This window comes from Gadus macrocephalus, chromosome 14 (genome assembly GCF_031168955.1).
Source record: "Gadus macrocephalus chromosome 14, ASM3116895v1".
Classification (NCBI taxonomy): domain Eukaryota; kingdom Metazoa; phylum Chordata; class Actinopteri; order Gadiformes; family Gadidae; genus Gadus; species Gadus macrocephalus.
Genome location: NC_082395.1, coordinates 4,278,242 through 4,298,862, shown reverse-complemented (window position 1 = coordinate 4,298,862; position 20,621 = coordinate 4,278,242). Strand labels below are relative to the sequence as shown.

General features: G+C 45.0%; 1 protein-coding gene across 2 annotated transcripts; it reads right to left on the bottom strand.

The window, feature by feature from the left end:
• Window positions 1–575: 575 nt before the first annotated feature.
• rbms1a (RNA binding motif, single stranded interacting protein 1a) lies at window positions 576–20,124 on the bottom strand. 2 transcript variants are annotated; one of them, XM_060070986.1, is made up of 14 exons: window positions 19,833–20,124; window positions 16,150–16,292; window positions 14,579–14,637; window positions 13,695–13,786; window positions 11,364–11,524; window positions 10,225–10,304; window positions 9,205–9,317; window positions 8,140–8,189; window positions 6,678–6,768; window positions 6,157–6,207; window positions 4,328–4,429; window positions 4,097–4,165; window positions 3,524–3,598; window positions 576–2,781 (listed from the first exon to the last, which is right to left on the bottom strand). In XM_060070986.1, the coding sequence occupies exons 1-13, from the start codon at window positions 19,881–19,883 to the stop codon at window positions 3,530–3,532; spliced, it is 1,131 nt and encodes a 376-aa protein (XP_059926969.1). In that variant the 5' UTR covers window positions 19,884–20,124; the 3' UTR covers window positions 576–2,781; window positions 3,524–3,529. The 2 variants fall into 2 exon arrangements, with proteins under 2 accessions (XP_059926969.1, XP_059926970.1); XM_060070987.1 differs by having other exon boundaries at window positions 11,364–11,521.
• Window positions 20,125–20,621: the final 497 nt, after the last annotated feature.

The window sequence follows — 20,621 nt, the reverse complement described above, 5'->3', positions numbered from 1 at the left end:
GGTCATTTAGTCATTTACAATGGTGACAGGACACGTATGGATCGCAGCACACTCGCAATGCACTGTTGTTTGAATACACGTGTATGCATGTTTCATATAGCTCTATATAAATGCTAAACACACATGTATAGAGCATATGCATCGATTTTATTGATGTTTCTACAGGTCTGCTCTACACAGACTTGTATCTATACTGACACTCTATGCATTTATATTCATCACTTGTAGCCATCCATTGAGCTGGTTGACCGCTACCTGTTCATCGGGACCGAACAAGGAAACTAATTATGCTGAGGATAAAAGCTAAAGGATTCCTGGAGTAAACATATCCATAAATCCCAACATACTGTGTAGAGTAGACACACAAACACACTCTCACACAAGCACTCTCTCTCTCTGACACACACACACACACACACACACACACACCACACACACACACACACACACACACACACAGTACACTGGGTGCAGACGGCAAGGACACGCAGATTCTTTGAGTGTTTTATATTTAAAATGTTTTCAAAGGAAGAGCAGGAAGTTTTGATGGAGCCAGGTGAAAGTGACATCTAAAACAGAACTTAAACACGATTTATTTTCCTTGTCTTGAAGATTTCTTACATCCACCAGACATGTAAGACAAAAACAAAGTATATCAACAAAAAAGTCACACTTTTTTTTTTCTCTTTTGGCCATCATTTTTATATATTTACAAATCTAGTCTAGTCACCTCTGACCTTCTTTAAGACATGCTGTCATTGCTGTTGCCACGGCGACAGTCCTCAATACACACCAAAGGAGACCCGTCAAATTAATTACCATTTATTGCTAAATTTAGATTAAAGATCACTTTCTTTTGAACACACTTTCATAAACAATTCCACTTTTTTTGTTTTTTTTAAACCAATAAATCGACGGTGAGTATTAACGGCTAATATTTGTGAGAGAACAGAATTTTGTGTTTCCGTTCCGAGTATAAAATTGTTGTTGTTTTTTCCTTTAGGAGTCGATAAAAGAGGGTGAATGACCAGAGAGGTGAACGTTGTGGTGTACTCATGACCCTAGCAGTGTCACAGAGCTGTGATTAGCGTTAAATCCTTTAGACCAATAAAGAGGAGAGGAAGAGGTAAGTTACAGCAACGTGGTGTTAAAGCAAAACATCGCGTGATTGATTTTTTTTTTGTCATTCTTTTTGCGTTTCTTTTTCGTTTTTTCCAAGCGTTTTAATAAAGGAAGCATTTCAAGAGGGAGGGGAGGGGAGGGGAGGGGAGGGAAGGGGCACGGGATTCGTCTCGTCTATAACGGGTTTTTCAAAAGGAAACAACACACAGCATGTTAAAAAACAAAACAAAAGTGAACAATAAAACCAACTGAAAAGTTTAAAAAGTATGGTTAGGGGTGGGGCGTGGGGTGAGGAGTGAGGGGTCGTGTGGGGGTGAAGGGTCGTGTGGTGGGGGGGGGGGGGGGGGTCAATGGGGGGAGTCAACAATAAAAATGCAGCAACACACACACACGCAATGTTTCTCTGAGAACAACAAGCACAACAAGCACGACATCAAGGACAACATCAACAACAACAGAGTGTATATATTCCATGTGGAGAAGTAAAAAGTTGGAATCGGCCCGCTCCCGAGCGAGGCGTAGGGTCTGCTTAGGTCCAGTCCTGGTGGAGGAGGGGGGAGGGGGGAGGGGGGTGGGGGAGGAGGAGGGGGGGAGGGGGGCTGTACCTGCAAGCCCACGCGATGCACCGGCCAGACCTAGGAACCTTGAGGTAGATCTCTGGTCACACTGACCTCAAGAGAGAAAACAACACACAAACTACTAGCTAGCTAACTGACAAACCTCTCCCGAACCGGCCCGTTCTGGAAAAAAAATTCCGCTCAAATTATTTTTTGTAACGTCGGTTGTCGCTTGACAAGATAAAAACTAATAAAAGTTAGAAGAAAAGATGCAGAGAATCATTTTTTTTTCTTCCTCTGGCGTTTCCTTGTGTGTTTTTTATGCCTTTCGCGTTGGGGTTCTTGGATGTATTGCTTTTGTACTCTCGCAGTGGTTATTAATACCAGAGATCGGGGTGGGGTTTTGGACATTTCCGGTAAACCACACGATGTGACGGATGGATTTCAGTATGATTCTAGCATAAGCTAGTTGTAAGCTAGCATTGGAAAGAGAGTTTGTATTATGGGATTTAATGTGACACTGAAGAAGGCACCTTTTCCAATTTTTAAATCCTAGATTTCCTAATAAAAATGGTTATCTGCATTAGCTGTTCGTGTCGTTGGAAAATATTTTGACTATGCAAAGCTACTTCATGACAACTGAAACAATAAAGAAAGAGAAAACGTAGTTAAGCAAATTATAAAACTTAAAACTTGAGTGGCAAGCAGAGTGTTCAATACCTCACAAATAAAACTCACTAAAAATCATTTAAAAAAAATGTCCTTCACATAAAAAAAAAAGAAAATATTTTCATGCATTTTTTTGAAAGATCACATCACACACGAGGAAGTCCTATTGAATACGTTTGGGAAGGAAATAAAATGTACATGTGGTCTCTTATCAAAATAAACCTTTGCTTTTAACCTCTCGGCTGTCATCTTGTTGAGTCTGTTTAGGATGTTGGGGGTCTCCGTTCTGAAAGAGAGTTCTGATTGGACACTTCCTGTGTCACTCAAAGTCAGAAGGGGGGGGGGGGGGGGGCGGGAAGGAGCCTGGCGGAGCTGTCAACCAATCAGCAGCCGGCAGGCATCCACCCATTGTATCTCAGGGCGTCGTCTGACACTGAAAACCACACAAACACACACACACAGTCAGAGGAATTAAAGAACCACTTACGTACAACATAAGTTTAACAAAACCTTAAACACTGAGTTATCTAACGCATCACCACCATCACCACCACCACCACCACCACCACCACCATTACCATCAACCCCATCGTCCCCCTCACCCCCCCCCCCCCCCCATCATTCCCACCCTCATCCTCGTACTCCGCTCCACTCATTGTGACGTCCAATCAAACGTCCTGTGCCGTGTTCCAATATCCATTCTTCCATCAGTAGCCTACACTTAAACGAAGTACACTATCCGCACTCACTAAGTGCGCTAATTTTCAGATGTCAGTGTTGTTCCAAATGGAATACTCCGTGGTGCACTAACCGGAAATCACGATCACGACTGCGGCTCCTCCCCCGCAATAAACATCCCGCCTTGAACGGTGAACTCTTTACGCCTAGCAGCTATAAAAAGCTATAAAAACGATAAAAACTACAAAATGACTCTATTAATGTTCCGCTACGTAGCTAAGATGGCTGCCGTTGAGTACGAAAAGTGTACATCGCCACACACTTTGACCGTTTTGAGTACAACATCCGGGTCCTTTCAGTACACCTATTTTCGCCCGATCTGAATCGGAACGCCCTACGTACTCAAACTTAGGCTAGTAAGTACGGATAGCATGGATATTGGAACACGGCACTGGTGTTGGACGGCGAGCGCTGGTCATGTGACGCGGGGTGCGTACCTGGGGTTACTTGCTGTGTTGACTGTAGGGGGAGGAGTTATTGGAGGAGCTCACTGGCTGCTGTGAGCCGTTGTCCTGATTGGAAAACAAACAAACAGACAAACAAACGTTAATGATGGCGGTTCATCGCCACGGCAACTGGGTCTTAAAGACTGTTCGTCAATTCGCCGCGGCAGCTGACATCATGTCGTATCGCTAATCGTCATGGTGACTGAATGAAGGACTGTTCGTTCCCGTGGCGTCCAACTGTAGGACTATTCATTACTAAGGGTGCAAACGGATTTTCATGTGTAAAATAAAATAGCAACGCAATTAAGGTCTATATCTGGTTACAATTGTAAAGGGTTTCACTTTAATTTAAAACACATTCATTTATCCTAATAAAAGGACTCAAAATGACATCATCATCAATATCATCAGAAAGTGTTATATGTACATATTTATTTGGTTAGATATTTTATATTCCTATCCTAATTTTTTGGTTGGTAGGTCTGTGAGTTTACTGGCTGGAATTATGAATGCTCGGATATGGGGGAAAGCCCAGTGCATGATGGGATATTGAGTCAGACTCACGGGTACAGGCTGCATGGCTGCGTACTGGGGCATGTAGGCTCCAGGGACACCAGCATTAGCAGGAACATACTGAAAAACAATCACAACAAACACAAAATATTACAAATTCAAAAGTTTTGAACTCTACTGTGAATCTATATGTCCTGGATTTTTCCTGATTTCAGCATGTGGAAAAGCTTCCAAATACATCACTGCAAAGGGTATAAACTCCATATCCCAGAATCCTCTCACCGTTCCACTGTTGCCCAATGACAAGTGGCCCATCTGCTGTGCGAGCAGCGCTGAGGGGTGCAGTGGCACGGAAGGGTCCACAGGGGGCGACATCACGGCAGCCTGCGGTAGAGAACATAGCGGCTGGTTAGGGTTTTCACGGTAAGTGCTTTCCACATTAAAACCCAAACCAAACAGTGTTGCCAGATTGGGCGGTGTACCACCCAATTGGGCTACTTTTGATCCATCACACTGGAAATGTATTTATTATTTATTTATTTATTTGGGCTGGAACATACAATTTGAGCCGGTTTTGAATTGATTATTATCATTTATTTTACAAATGTCAATCAATACCAAGAGAGATGAGGTTGAGTTGACGTTTCGATTTAATCCAATATGTCACTATTTAGTGGTGGGCGATGGGCACCTGTCCAATAGCAACTGGGGGCCAGGGAGGGCCGTCAGACCTCTCCCTCTGCCCGTATGCTCATGTCGAGAGAGAACTACTGGTAGTGATTGAAATGCTAACATCCTTTTACTGTCTGTTTAGCGCCTCAATGTCATCATGTGTGGGTCCGACACCATATGACAGCCCAGGGGGATTTCTCAAGGTTTTCCCCCTTTTGATCGTCAACGGTTCTGCCTCTGTTTCTTGGGAGTTATAGACGGCGCACCTTTTGTCTCTCTGGGTATAAAACAAGTTTAAAACCTGTCCAGCACCTTTGTCCAGGCCCAGGGCTCAGTAGGGAATCACATAACCTTCCTTTGAACACGAGGAACTTTAGGAACGCATCGATAATAGCTATAATTGATGATATAAACACACCTGAGATCTACCAACACATTGTTAAGTACAGACCATGTGTAATAAATATGAATACATTAATAATATAATGAAAATATATATATATTCTGTTAATATTAATATATTAATGAATGTGTTCATCTCCAGATTTTCTTTTAAACAATTATATATGTATATGTATAGAAAAATATATTTGTATATAGGCCTACATATATAAATTATATATATATATATATAATATATATATTAGACATGATTTGAACAAAATAATACGTAGAGTAAAATACTTTCTTCTACATCAGCTGTTTGCTTACAGGAGAGTTTGGTTCTGCTCCCATTAGATACGAATCTGGACTGTACCATTCTCGTTTACAGGAAGAACGAGTACAGATACTTGGAATATTCCATCACTTAACCAGTCATAAGACTGTCTCTCTGACCCAGGCACTTCCTGCTGCCAACAAGAGGGGATGTGTGTGAGACAAGAAGAGATAGTGTGTGTGTGTGTGTGTGTGTGTGTGTGTGTGTGTGTGTGTGTGTGTGTGTGTGTGTGTGTGTGTGTGTGTGGTGTGTTTGTGCGTGTGCGAGAGAGAGAGAGAGAGAGAGAGAGAGAGAGAGAGAGAGAGAGAGAGAGAGAGAGAGAGAGAGAGAGAGAGGAGAGGAAGTAGGAAAGAGACAGAGAGACGCCTTGTATGTTTGTGTTTGTGTGACAGAGAGATTAAAAGAGAAAGAAGGAAATTGAGACCGCTGTTTAGTGTGTCTGTGTGTGTGTGAAAGAGAGACGGAGAGAGGCAAAGAGATAGTTAGAAATAAATAATGAAAGAGGGACAGCGATTTATAGTGTAATAGAGAGTGAGAAAGAAATAATGGAAGAGACATGTTTCATGTGGGAGAGAGAGAGATAAAGGATATATTAGATATTGAGGTGTGCAGTGTGTGGTATGAAGGCGTGGAGGTGTTGGACAGAAAAGTGTTTAGTAGCTCAAAGTAAATAGTGGTGTCTCAGTCCGGAGGTCAGAGGTCATGTCTGTCGTCTCCTTACCGGGTGCTGAATGATGTAGGACGGATGGGCAGTCCACGAGTGATTCTGCACCTGAGAGAGAGTGAGAGAGACGTACAGTGAGATACAGAGAGACAAAGTTACAGAGATAGATAGATTGATACAGAAAATACACAGATAGATACAGCGAGAGATAGATACAGAGAAAGATAGTTACATCGAGATATAGAAATAGAGATACAGAGAGCGATAGAGACACAGAGATATAGACAGATGGAGGCCTAAAGATAGAGATATATACAGAGAAAGGTAGATACAGTGAGAATAGAAATAGAGAGAAAGCGATATAGAGATAGAGAACCAGGGAGATACTGAGATAAATAAAGGGACAGATAGAGAGCGATAGAGAGAAGTTGTAGAGATAGAAGAGTTATAGGGGGATACAGAAAGGCTGAAGAAAGGGAGGAGAAAGATTAAGGGAGAGAGACAGAGCGTACACCGTATACTGAGTGTGAGAGGATCATATTGGTCATGTGACCCCGGGTGTCCGACGGCTCTGCTACCTGATAGGCTGAGAGGGGGGCCATGTAGTGTGACATAGCGGGCTGGGCTGCCATCATCCGATTGGTCAGCTGGTACGGAGAGGGATAGAACCTAGGAGAGCATACGATTGCGGTTAGCTTGTTAGCGTAGCGGTGAGAGGGTCTGATTTCCAGATGTCTGAGAGTTCGGAGGTCGAAGTGCAGTCTCTGCACTCTTCGTCGTACAGTAGACGTCCTTCGTTCATCGCATTATTCTAGTATTCATTCACGTCACTTCTGATGAAAGCTTCAGCCAAATGACTTTGTAGCAGTGAATAGTGGAGCTCCATGCAGTTGGAGACCGCCTTCCTCAGCAATTATGTCACAAGTTATTCTCAAGTCTTTCATAAATATAAATTGTCTACGATTAAAAAAATCGACCATGTTATAAAAAGAAAGAGGATGTTTTTTATGATTCAAGTCGTTGTTGTGAAAGGGCCGATGTGCAACTTCTGCTCTGTCATTACAGGCCTTCTGCCCCTCGTCTTTCGAGGCTGCAGGTGTCACTTCCCCTCCACCAGGTGTCATAAAGGAGTAGGCACGCTGTAGTAGCGCTGAATAAACACTAAGTCAAGTCAAGTCAAGTTTGACATATTCCTTTGTCACAGTTAATTCCCAAAGGGCCAACTTCTAGTAATATGAGGAAATACAGGTTCTTTGTCATTTATTAAGGTCCTATTCTGGCTAATGGACTCACAACTACATCCGTTATCACGATAAATGCCTTTATTACCAGAAAACCGATCAATACTCTAAGATGTTATACCATCTGATCTATAAAAGTGCCAAGTGTGTCCTTATTTAGAAAATACCACAACTGAGAGAGAAAACTGCTGTAAAATGCTATTTCTCTTTGTAGCATTTCAGTCACGTTAGCAGGTTAATTTAAAATCAACCCAAATAAGCTTACAAATACAACTGGAGGCAGAATTCCCTAATAAACCTGTGGTTGAATCGAGGGATGTCAGTGAGCTAACATGGTAACGGACTGGTATGATAGCAGGGAGGTTATAGCATGTTATATACAGCTGCGCTTAGTCCACTTCTATTGAAGTGGAAGTGTTAGATGTGTTAGAACGCTAGTATTTGAAAACAATATGTGCTAAACCTTCAGCCATATGTTCGTTGAGGACACCTTGAAAACTGACTTTCAAAATAAGAGCCCGAGACATTTGCTTACTCATTATTATTATGCGACAAATTATGCGACAAGGACTCAAGCTTTCCAAAGTACAGACCGACCGACAGGAACTCATTTGCAGTCTAGTCTTCAGTGGAGGCTGAAGTAAATATTCAGTTCACCTGAGGTCAGAAATGTCTTCAGGTTTTGTTTTATTTGAATCTGTTGTGGTGTGACTACATCTTGCTAACAGGTAGACTGAGGACACTGTGTGCCTAGGGCCAGGGCCTTTAGACAACAGCACACAGTTAAACCATAACCTACCCGTTCTGCATCGCTAAAGAAGAGGGGTCGTAGGTCAGCGTCATGGCACCCTGAGGAGACAACAAAACAGAATTTAATGAATCAAAAATAGCACTCTTATCACTTGCATTGTTTCTCCCGAAAATTGTTCTCCTCTCTTTATTTTTTTTTTGTAGATTGTATTGATTTATGGCACATTCTAGCGTACAGCTTGGTGCTTCAAGTGATCAAAAGTGTGGTTGGCTGGGTTAAAATGAACATATCCCAACATATCCCTGAGCTGATCAGGCCGGCCCAGTAAGAGAGCATTCCGCGGGTGCAGTGAGTCCGTCCAAAATCCTTTCAAGATGAAAGCGTGGTGGGTCTGATGTACCACACGGATGAGACCGCACTTAACATGAGCCATGACACCTACTACTACTTCTGGTAGTGTGGTTCCAGTGCGGGGGTCCTAGTAGAGGTCAGGTTCTAGACGTGTGGTTCTAGGTGCGTGGATCCAGAGCTAGAGGTTCTAGTAGCGGTCAGGTTCTAGACGTGAGGTTCTAGTAGAGGTCAGGTTCTAGACGTGCGGTTCTAGGAGCCGGTTCCAGAGCTAGGGGGTCCTAGTAGAGGTCAGGTTCTAGACGTGCGGTTCTAGGTGCGTGGATCCAGAGCTAGAGGTTCTAGTAGTGGTCAGGTTCTAGACGTGCGGTTCTAGGAGCCGGTTCAAGAGCTAGGGGGTTCTAGTAGCGGTCAGGTTCTAGACATGAGGTTCTAGTAGAGGTCAGGTTCTAGACGTGCGGTTCTAGGAGCCCGTTCCAGAGCTTGGGGTTCTAGTAGTGATCAGGTTTTAGACGTGCGGTTCTAGGAGCCGGTTCAAGAGCTAGGGGGTTCTAGTAGCGGTCAGGTTCTAAACGTGCGGTTCTAGGAGCCGGTTCCAGAGCGTTGGGTTCTAGTAGCGGTCAGGTTCTAGACGTGCGGTTCTAGGAGCCGGTTCAAGAGCTAGGGGGTTCTGGTAGAGGTCAGGTTCTAGACGTGAGGTTCTAGTAGAGGTCAGGTTCTAGACGTGCGGTTCTAGGAGCCGGTTCCAGAGCGCGGGATCCTCACCAGTCTGTGGTCCCCGTCTCGGGTCCAGGTGCGTCCGTTGGGGACGAAGGGGCTGTGGGAGTGCTTCTTCCTCTGGCCGTCAGCGAACTTACACAGCAGAGGCTCGGAGGGCGCTGGGGGGACAGGGGAGACATCGTTATAAAAACGCACACACACACAGACACAGACACACACACACACACACACACACACAGAGACACACACACACACACACACACACACAGACACACACACACACACACACACACACACACACACACACACACACACACACACACACACACACACACACACACAAGGCACCAGGGACCTTGTTTAAAACAGTGTCTTCAATTTCTCGTCATCTACAAATTACAAAATGGCCGTGAGATTGAGATGCACAGAGAGATGCTTCCTCCGTCCAACCAGATTTCCCTTCTGGTTAGTAGGAGTCCAAGATCTAGTCATGGTGGACCCACTGTCACTACTGCAGTCCATCCAGCATCACGCGACCGTAATTGGTCGACGACGTCAAGACACAATCTTCAACGGAAGCGCATCACGATTCGCATGCTCAGCTCGATACGTAACCGACCGACGTCATCAAGTGCTGATGCATCCGAAGCACCGCCGTGCTGTGCCCACTTCATAACGACCCCCATGCCAGGCACTGGCTGTCTCTAAGCCACGGCTCATATTAGCCGGCTGAGCCCTCGGTGAGACATTGTGCCTTATGAGTTTCTGTACTTTTGAATTGTACGAAATTAAAAAAAAAACGATTGTAGAATCGTTTCATTCCTCTTGTGTAAACCGGGCCACAGTGACTCCCAGGGTGACACCCACCCCGGGGTGACACCCACCCCGGGGTGACACCCACCCCGGGGTGACACCCACCCCGGGGTGACACCCACCCAAGGGTGACACCCACCCCGGGGTGACACCCACCCAAGGGCGACACCGACCCAAGGGCGACACCCACCCAAGGGCGACACCCACTCAAGGGTCTTTCCCTCCCCCCACTGCGGCTGAACTCATGCTCACCCAGGCTCCCTGCAGCGGTCTTGATGAACTTGCCGTTGAAGTGGGCGATGACGGCGTTGCACTGCTCGGTGGTGTCCATCCTGCTCAAGAGGGGGAGAGAGGGGGGGAGAGAGGGGGGGAGAGAGGGGGGGGGGGGGGGGGGAGAGGTTGGACCCTGTTTTCTGTATTCATGTTGGCTCCAGGCGTCATGCTAGGCCAGCGAAGCTAAAAATGATCCTCTGACTTAATGCCTCATAATCCGGGAAAGTATTATGATTTCAAGAGATGGAAGGTTATGATTGAATGGATAGCAATCGTGATGGGAATACATATGTCTTTTTAATCCTCACGGCTGTTGTCTTAAGAGTGGGAGGTCAGATGCAGGTCATGAAGGAGCTGGTGAGGTTTAGTCGTCAGGCTAAAGGATGCTTACAGGAAGACTGCAGACACCGGGGGATCTGTGTTCAGTCACACCGGGCTACTCTGTATGCTAGGATACTCTGCACGCAATAATGTGGTGAGTAATGCTAGGCTAACCTGTATGCTAGGATACTGTACAAGTTATACTTAGGTGAGTAATGCTAGGCTACCCTCTATGCTGGGCTACTCTGTGTACTAGGATACTCTGCACGTTATACTGGGGTACGCAATGCTAGGCTAGTCTGTATGCTAGGATACTCTGCACGTCATACTGTCAGTATAATGCTAGGCTACCCTCTATGCTAGGCTATCCTGTATGCTAGGATACTCTACATGCTATACTGGGGTCAGTAATGCTAGGCTACTCTGTATGCTAGGCTACTCTGTATGCTAGTGCAATCTGTATGCTAGGGTACTCTACACGTTATACTGTGGTCCCTAATGCTAGGCTACCCTCTATGCTAGGCTATCCTGTATGCTAGGATACTCTACACGCTATACAGGGGCCAGTAATGCTAGGCTACTTTGTATGCTAGGCTACTCTGTATGCTAGTGCAATCTTTATGCTAGGCTACTCTGTATGCTAGGATACTCTGTAAGCTAGGCTACTCTGTATGCTAGGCTACGCTGTGTGCTAGGATACTCCGCCTGCTACACAGTGCTCAGTGATGCTCGGCTACTCTGCGCCAGGCTAGCAGCCGTTCACTCTGAGTGGGTCGCGCCGCGGCGCCGCTGCTGACCTGGCGAAGCCGACGCCCCGGCTGTTGCCGCTGTAGTCGCGGAGGACGCGCGTGGACACCACCTGGCCCAGGGGCTGCAGCAGAGCCTCCAGCTCCTGCTCGTCCACGGACAGGGGCAGGTTGGAGATGTACAGGTTGGTGGGGTCCTGCTCCTGTTGCTGCTTAGGGGGAGAAGGAGGATGGAGGGGGGAGGGTGGAGGGGGGTGGGGGGGGGAAGGTTAAGTTATCATTCAACATTATGTTTCATTGCCCACAGTCCTATTGGTATTGGAGTGTAAGTACGGAGAATGTTATATTTAACTGAAGGTTATGTAAACGGCTAGTGTTCGTGTCCTATCCCACAGTGTTGTTGCACCGTGGAGTGATCCAGTGTGAATCCTGCGTGACCGTGAGTAACACGATGCCAGTGACACAGTTGAATGAAGGTCAGTGTGTTGATTAAACATCCTTATAGACTTCCAGGGGCACAGCAGGCTGTCGGCTTCTCCCAAAACCTCAGATGGTTTCATATTTGTATAAGAGTGGGAGGCAAACACACACACACACGCAAAAAGACACGCATACACACACACACACACACACACACACACACACACACACACACACACAAAAAGACACGCATATACACACACACACACATACACTCACACACACACACACACACACGCACACACACACACAAAAAGACACGCATATACACACACACACACACACACACACACACACACACACACTCACACACACACACACACAAAGAGACGCATATACACACACACACACACACACACACACACACACAAAAAGACACGCATATACACACACACACACACACACACACACACAGAAAGACACGCGCATACGCATGCACACGTACACACACAGCCGTATGAAGACAAACACACAGCCATATAACCAGCACACACCGTCGCACGCATGTACACACACACAAACACACTTTCCCTCATCCCCACACGCGGCGTCTTGGCTCCTCTAAGGCCTCCTGCATGAGCCGCAGGATGGGGATGTAACCTAGCGACCGTGGAACACAAACTGTGTTTCTACCCAGCTCTGGGCCAATGGCAGCCGCCGACAATATCCCCCCCCCCCCCCCCCCCCACCCCTCCCTCCCTCCCTCAAGAGGAGACCGGTCTACATCGGTGATTTCATAGCACGGCATAGGAACGCACACCAGGGAGGGGACCAGGGGAGCGCGGGGTGACCAGGAGAGCTCCTCGACACGGCGCCCTGGGCGAGCCGGGTGAAATAACAGGCTGGATATAGACGCACCTCGCCGCTCCCTCGATCAATAACACCGCCATTTTGGTTTGCCTTCGTTTAGTTTACTCTTGAGTGTGTCTTATAATGTGCCTGGATTTACTTTTGATGATATATCAGTAAGCATGGATGGTAATATTACATTTTGGGGGAAAGTATGATGTTGATATCGGGATCTTAAATATTATAATCATGCCTTTGAGCCTTAAATGAACATAAGAGTTCATTTAAAAAGCTAAAAGGATACATACGTGTGTGTGAACAGCTCTTAATGTAAAAAAAACAAACTGCAATATCAGTTTGCATGGATAATACCAATGCTACTGTTCGATCATTCCCCATTTATTGGGGAGGGAAAGTAAAAACCTTTTACAACCATCAAATCTCACATCAGGATTTTCCTTTAAATCTAAAACGTACGAAAAGCGAATATTAGATATCCTGAGGAAATATGAAACAAAAGCAATACTGGAGATCTAGTTTATAATATCGGGCAGCATCGCCGGTGCCTCTAACGTCGGGTTGCTACCTTCATAACTAATCTGTACTAATCTAGGGGACTGTGCTAGCATAAAGGGCTGTGTGGTATGATGGGGGAGGGGGTGGGGGAGAGGGGGGGAGAGGTGGGGGGAGCTGGTGTCCCATCAATGTGTAATGTCGACTGGCAGATTAGTTGGCAGAAAGGGATGCGACATCTGGTTTGGGCGGTGAATGGAAATGGGGTCAGAGGAGAGGAGCCTGTCAGCTGAGCCTGTGTGTGTGTATGCTCTCGCTGGCGCGTGTGTGTTTTAGTGTTTAACTCGGCGTGCCATACAAACTCCGCAGCACACAAATAAAACACACACAAAGCAAACATGCTTGCGTACAATACACGGGGCAATACCTGTATGCAAGCGGACCTCCAACACACACACATACATACACACACACACACACACACACACACACACGCACATACATACAAAAGGCACACAGCTACACCGACAAACGCACACACAGAACTAGCTAGCGTTAGAACTAGCTAGCGTTAGCGGTAGCATACGCATGCAATCTCACCTTGGCCATCTGGGCTTGGATCCCGCTGGTTTTGAGAGCGTGCACGGCCTTGAGCGCCGCCGCGGGGCTATCAAAGTCTATGAAGCCGTAACCTGGGAGTGTAACAGAGCAGTGCTCACTTAAAAACCCTGCTTTGAGTTAGCCGTCTCGGCTAACATGCTAAGTTAGCCACACTGCATATCTGCTAATGCATGCTAAGCTAGCCACACTGTCTCTTCCTATTAATGCTTAATTGGCAACAATGTCTCTGCAAATAGTAGGCCACCACGTCTCTGGTATAACATGCGGAGAAACCCAAGCTGTCTCTGCTCATACATGCCACATTGACTCTGTTAATACATGCTAAGTACGCCATCCTGTCTCTGCTAATACATGCTAAGTACGCTATCCTGTCTCAGTAATACAGGCTTGGGTACCTACCTATTCTGACTCCTCTTATGCATGTTAAATTATCCATAATGTCTCTGCTAATATATGTTAAGATAGCCATGCTGTCTCTAGCTAATACATGCTAAGTTAGCTATGTTGTCCTTGCTAAAGCATGCTAATCTAGCCAGGCTGTTACCGCTGTTACATTCCATGTAAGCCATTCTGTCTCTGCTAATACATGCTATGTTAACCATGCTATCACTGCAAATATATTCTCGCTTGGCTGAAGTGTATTTTTTAATACATGCTAAGTTAGCCAGGCTGTCTCTGCTAACGCAGGCTAAGTTAGCCGTACTGCATCTGCTAATACATGCTACATTATCCAAGCTGTCTCTGCTAATAGATTCTGTAAGCCGTGCTGTATCTGCTACTCCGAGCTATGTTAGCAACGCTGTTTAACTAGAGATGAAGGAACAAGAGAGACGGAGACAGTAGGCTAGTTAGAGAGCACTGACCTTTGCATTTGTTGGTTGTCTTGTCTAAGATGGCCTTAGCTGACTGGATCTTTCCATACCTGAGAAGAAACACACATTTGATTACTACAGTCGAGTCTATAGAAGTCTGCCATTATCCATGCCATTATGTAAAGAACTATAGTACCAAAGGTTTTAAATTCATAATTTGGGTTTTTTGTCTTTTATTATTGTGTTCAGGGAACCTAAAAATATGAAATTACATTTCCAAAGTACAACCATTGTAGTAACAACATATAGTTTTATAATAACTTGTACTACTGGTGGTCCCCCTTTTGTTCCCTTATTTCATACATCCTTTTCTGTGCACGGTCTATTTCCATTTAACAATATCCTCAGATGAAGTGAATGCGGACATGATAGCGTAAACCACACATCGTTCAGGCCAGCACGTGGGTGTAGCTGACGCTTCTCCGTGTAAACCGGCCAGCTTCCTATCAGAGGGACGGGTTCACACACACACCTTTTCTGCAACAACTGGTATTGGCACTAGCCCACAGAAGTGCTTACATCATCATTCAGACCTGGTCGCTATGAAAAGCTCTTTCATTTCTGCTTTGTGCCGGTCGCACACCGCTGGGGAGGGGGAACAAAACACGAGCCTGGCGCGAAACTAACAGCCGCTGCTGCCGTTTGCATGGCCGCCGTCCTCTCCCAAGCGCCTGTAATTCAGCCCAGCACCGCGCACGCACGCACGCACGCACGCACGCACGCACGCACGCACGCACGCACGCACGCACGCACGCACGCACGCACGCACGCACGCACGCACGCACACTCACACACTCAGCCCTGCTAATTACAGGGCTGCTCAGCATGCTAACTAGTAGCCGCCTATGGCTCCACTACCTCCTCTCTACCTTAATTAAAATCACACACACACACACACACACACACGACCCCGCTTTTATCATGGAGGACCTTAATGAATTAAGCTCTCGCACACAGATGTTTATAGTGTTGTTGTAACTGACAGAGCGATGGGGGGGGGGGGGGGGGGGAGAGAAGGGGAGATAGGGAGAGAGAGATAGAGCGGGAGATATATATATTAGATCGTTTTCATTCCAGACTTCCCTTACATTCCACAGCAGAAAGTTCCATCATAAAGAGAGATCCAGATTACAGAGTGAGAGACAGGGTGTGTGCAGATATCTATGCAGGTGAGGTGGTTATATATATATATATATATAAATATATGTATGTGTGTGTGTGTGTGTGTAACTTACGAGTGTGTGCGTGTGTGTGCAAGCCTGTGTATATACACTTGCCTGTATGTGTGTATGTTCATGTTGTTCCTATGTTGTATATATACTGTAGTTGTACGTTTGTATATTTGCATGCCTGTATGTTGTATATATACTGTAGGTGTACGCCCATAACTGTACGTTGAATGTATACTGTAGATGTACAATGTATGTACACTGTAGGTGTACATCCATAACTGTACGTTGTAAGTACACTGTAGATGTACATTGTGTGTACACTGTAGGTGCATGTGTGTATGTCCACAACTGTACGTGGTGTATACACTGTTATGCGTATGTGACACGTACTGCTGGCAGAGTTTGATGAGGTCCAAGTCGGTGGTTGCCGGGGGTAACCCCCGGATGTACAGGTTGGTTTTACTCAGCTGTTCCCAGCCGGTACTGCTGCTGTTACTGCTGCTGCTGGGGCTGGGTGGAGTCATGGGGTAAGACTACACAGGAAACAGGAAGCACACAGGAAACGGTCACACACTTTTCCGGCGGCTAATGCTACAGTGGGCTCCAACATAGATCCGCTCGATGTTAGCATGGAAGGGCAATGTATTGGACGGGGACAACATAAATATATAAACTATTTTTATTCTGTAGCTGGTTAAGTGTAGTATCCGCTGTCACATTCAGGAAGCGGCAAGAGAGTTAGGTAGGATGATGACTCATGTGGATATGATGACTCAGCTGTTCGGCACTTCACTGGAAATTCAGGAAACCACATCCGTTTATTGTAAGGAGAATTACAGATACACACATTGGAGTTTAATAGGCACATACATTCCACACAAGTGAACGCACAAAATTAGACACACCCGCATTCATTATAACATACACATGAGCACACAACATTAGACACACATGACATACAACATAAGACAATCATTAAAACCCAGTATTACACAATTGACACACAATATTAGACCACATTAACGCACAACTTCTTAAATATTAACACAATATTAAACACAATATTAAACACAATACTACGTCATTTTATACAGTATAACACATTTCATGCGGTTAAATAAAGAGACCCAAATAGAAATTGGCTCATGTGTATAAACATGTAGAAACACACACACACACAACGTCCTAGTAGCCAATCACAAATGACATTTATATCATGCATACTGTAGTCTAGCGTAGTTAACATGTGAATATGCCATCTCAATAAATGAAGGCATTGAGGTTGTTCATCCACATTGTCAACATGACAGGGCCACTTAGTCACTCAACCGATCGGCAAAATACAAACACAGCTTTTTTTGACAAGCATTTAGCCCAGCCTTGCTCCTAGCAACAGACTAGTATTAGACCAAACTACTAGCACTGTTGTAGAATCCACCAGGGAGGCCTTGTCCCATAGGTTAGTGTGAAGTGCACGTGCAGGAAGGCCTTATCACGTAGGTTATTGTGAGGCGCAGGCCGGTCGAGTCACATTGTGGTGTGTGCATTGTCTATTAGTTCAATACATACAGGCAGGTCTAGTACGCAAGCCCTGAGCAAACAAAGAAGGGTCATGTCTCATTCTGTTCAAATACATGTAGCATTAGTTAGGGGCGGGAAACTATTGATTTATTAGAGTATTGACATTTTTTGCTTCCCAAATACTAGTATCATCTGGTGGACTCAAACATATATTTTAAGAAAGAAAATGTAATCCAGAAACGTTATGTAATTTTAGGATGCTTTCACACCTGAATTTGGAACATTTTGATCCAGTTAAGGAGGGAAGGTGCTATGTTCTTGCATTTTTCATTTGATTTGCGTTCCCACAGGCCTTTGCCGAGCGGCCCAAACGATGTACACACATGTTTTACTGTTGAACGGGGTATTGGATAGAAAATATGAGGGGAAACTCATAACGCTTCCTTGTTGGGGACAATAATAATGGAGCAACCTCCTTTTGCTTTAATTATCACTGGGAGCTGGGTCCTACAAATTAAAAAATAACGGAAGAAAGCTAACAGGGTAAGAGCCTGGCGGGGCTTACGTCGGCTAGCAAATAATTTTATTCTAGGAAAAGTTCCCGTATCCCAGAGCCCTCCTACAGAGGGCGCTATACTGTATACTCCTATAATAGATTCCCATTATCTACGTCATCCTGTCCTGTTCAGTCACATTCATGTGTAAAACAATGGCAGACTTTTTCAGACCTGTAGAACCCAAACCTCAACATTGTACCCATAGGTTAAAAGAAGAACTGGCACAAAAAATCGTAATATCGTATCGCAATTTTTATAGAATACCAATATTTACCGAATCGTAATATATATCGTATCGGCACTTAAACATCTTTAATAAATCTTAGCTTGTCGATAATAGTTTTCTATGCTCTGTTCATCTGTTCCCGTTGGATATTCAGACTTGTAATGCTTATGTCTTGTACCATTTTTGTACCATTGTTGTACCATCCTGCCCACCATTTCAGGACTCGATGGAACATAATTTGCATTATCTTCACGCCATTGGTTAAATACAATTTACTGAAGCCTGGCCACAAATCAAGTTGCAGGATAAAGGATTGCAACAGGATCCTGATAGAATTTTTTTAACATGCATCAATGGTTGGGAACTAAAACACATATACAAATAGCCCAACAAGGCTAAATTAATGCAGATCTTAATCCTAGAACATTCTTCAATAACGCTTTATGGTTTTATTAGAAGCATCTCCCATCTTAGAAACCAGAAATATTTATGGGGGTCACTTGGGTGACTGTGTGAGTAGGTCACTACTACTAAACTTAATATAGCCCACTAACTTTCTTGCTAAACCCCATACCAACACACTGAAACACACTTATACACACACACAGATACACACATTACACAATCATACATAAAAACACACACACACACACACACACACACACACACACACCTACACACACACACACTGAGACACACACAAACATCAATACACACACAGACACACATCAATACACAACCCCACACATCAATACACACACACACACACACACACACACACACACACACACACACACACACACACACACACACACACACACACACACACACACACACACACACACACACACACACACACACACACACACAAGCCCACACATCCTAGTTAGTTCCTGGATGACGTCAACAACAGTAAAACAGTGTCAAAGCTGGAATAACGTCATTGTAAGATCCCATGCAGGAAAGCATACTGACTGATTGTGTTTAATTTCACACTGCTGTCTGGCCGGGCAACGAAAATGATTAAATGTGGCCGTCTTAAACCAGGACTTGAATGACCTAAAAAACACTTACTGGCTCTTATATCAGATTATTGGATCCAGTAAAACGGATTATGTATCTTTACCCATGACAGACACGAATATCACCTGTTATAATCGAGTAACAGCCTTGAATAAAAGCAATGGGCACCACAGAACAAATAAAATAACACAATTAGTAGGCTACAGAGGGAGGTTCCTTGCCAAATTGGAAATGAAGATTGATAACCTGTGACTATGAATCTGAAAGCCAAACGTCCAACCTGTCCATGTCCATGTAATTGGGTACATGAGGCCGTTAAGCGTGGCCTATACGATTTAATAAATAACATATCGCTTAACGACGACATTAGTGGTTTTCTCTGATCTCTCTGGCATCCATGACAGGAATGGTATGGGAAGAGATGGGAAGGGGAAGTCATCTCGTCCACACATATGGTCGGATCATCCATGGCTGTTACCACCGACCAGTGTGTTCCCACACCATGAAGATGGTATAAATGAGTAGTTTTAGTGCTGTGTAGTCTTTGTCTGAGCGAGAGGGATTGCTATTTAGAGGTTATATTGCAATATCTCCTCCGTGTGAGGCAGAGAAGGGCTTTCCAATGTCATGAAAGGATTAAGTTATTTCAGCTTTTACTGCTCATCAAAAGCCCATCCTGGAAGTCTCCGAGCAAAAGAGAGCGATATACACAGATAGGGCCCGGGTATTTCAATGTTTTGGCCTACCTGCTTTCGATTGGTAGTCTTCAACGGGTTGCCTGTATTTGCAAAGATCATCCTGGTGGTTAGTTGTGGTTTATTTTTCCTAATTAGAGCAGACACACGACACACGGACGGTTTTCCTTAATAATCCATCCCGCTAAAACATCCGCATCGTTAAAAATATACCCTCAAATCAAGCTTAAAGGAGGACCCTCCCTAATCTACATAGGCACTGACACATCTATATATCTCCAGATGAATTGAAACGATGGACCGAACCTACGGTCCCGTTCATTGATCTACGACGTCCTGCCGACGGCTCCAGAGTCCCCACCTACTATAGACCGTACCATCTCTCCAGCGAAAGGGGTGCCCGGGCAAAATACATTGTTGTCCCGGTATCATTTCAAACATATTATTGTTTTTTCAACCTGGAAAATGTCAAAATGACTAGTTCAATCAGTCCACGGGACTATTATAGACGAATAATAGAGTCGTGGTGTGTATTTATCGTCAAATGTATTTTGCTACACACCGAGCGCTTTACAATTACTCTGGTCCGCGCATACCAAGCATTCCTGGCGCCCCTTTCCCCCTCCCTGTTGAACCCCTCCCCCAGTCCGACACACACACACACACACGCACACACACACACACACGCACACACACACACACACGCACACGCACACGCACACGCACACACACACACACACACACACACACACACACACACACACACACACACACACACACACACACACACGAACATGTCAGGGAATCAGGATGCGATGAAACGAGCTCTGAACTAGAGGT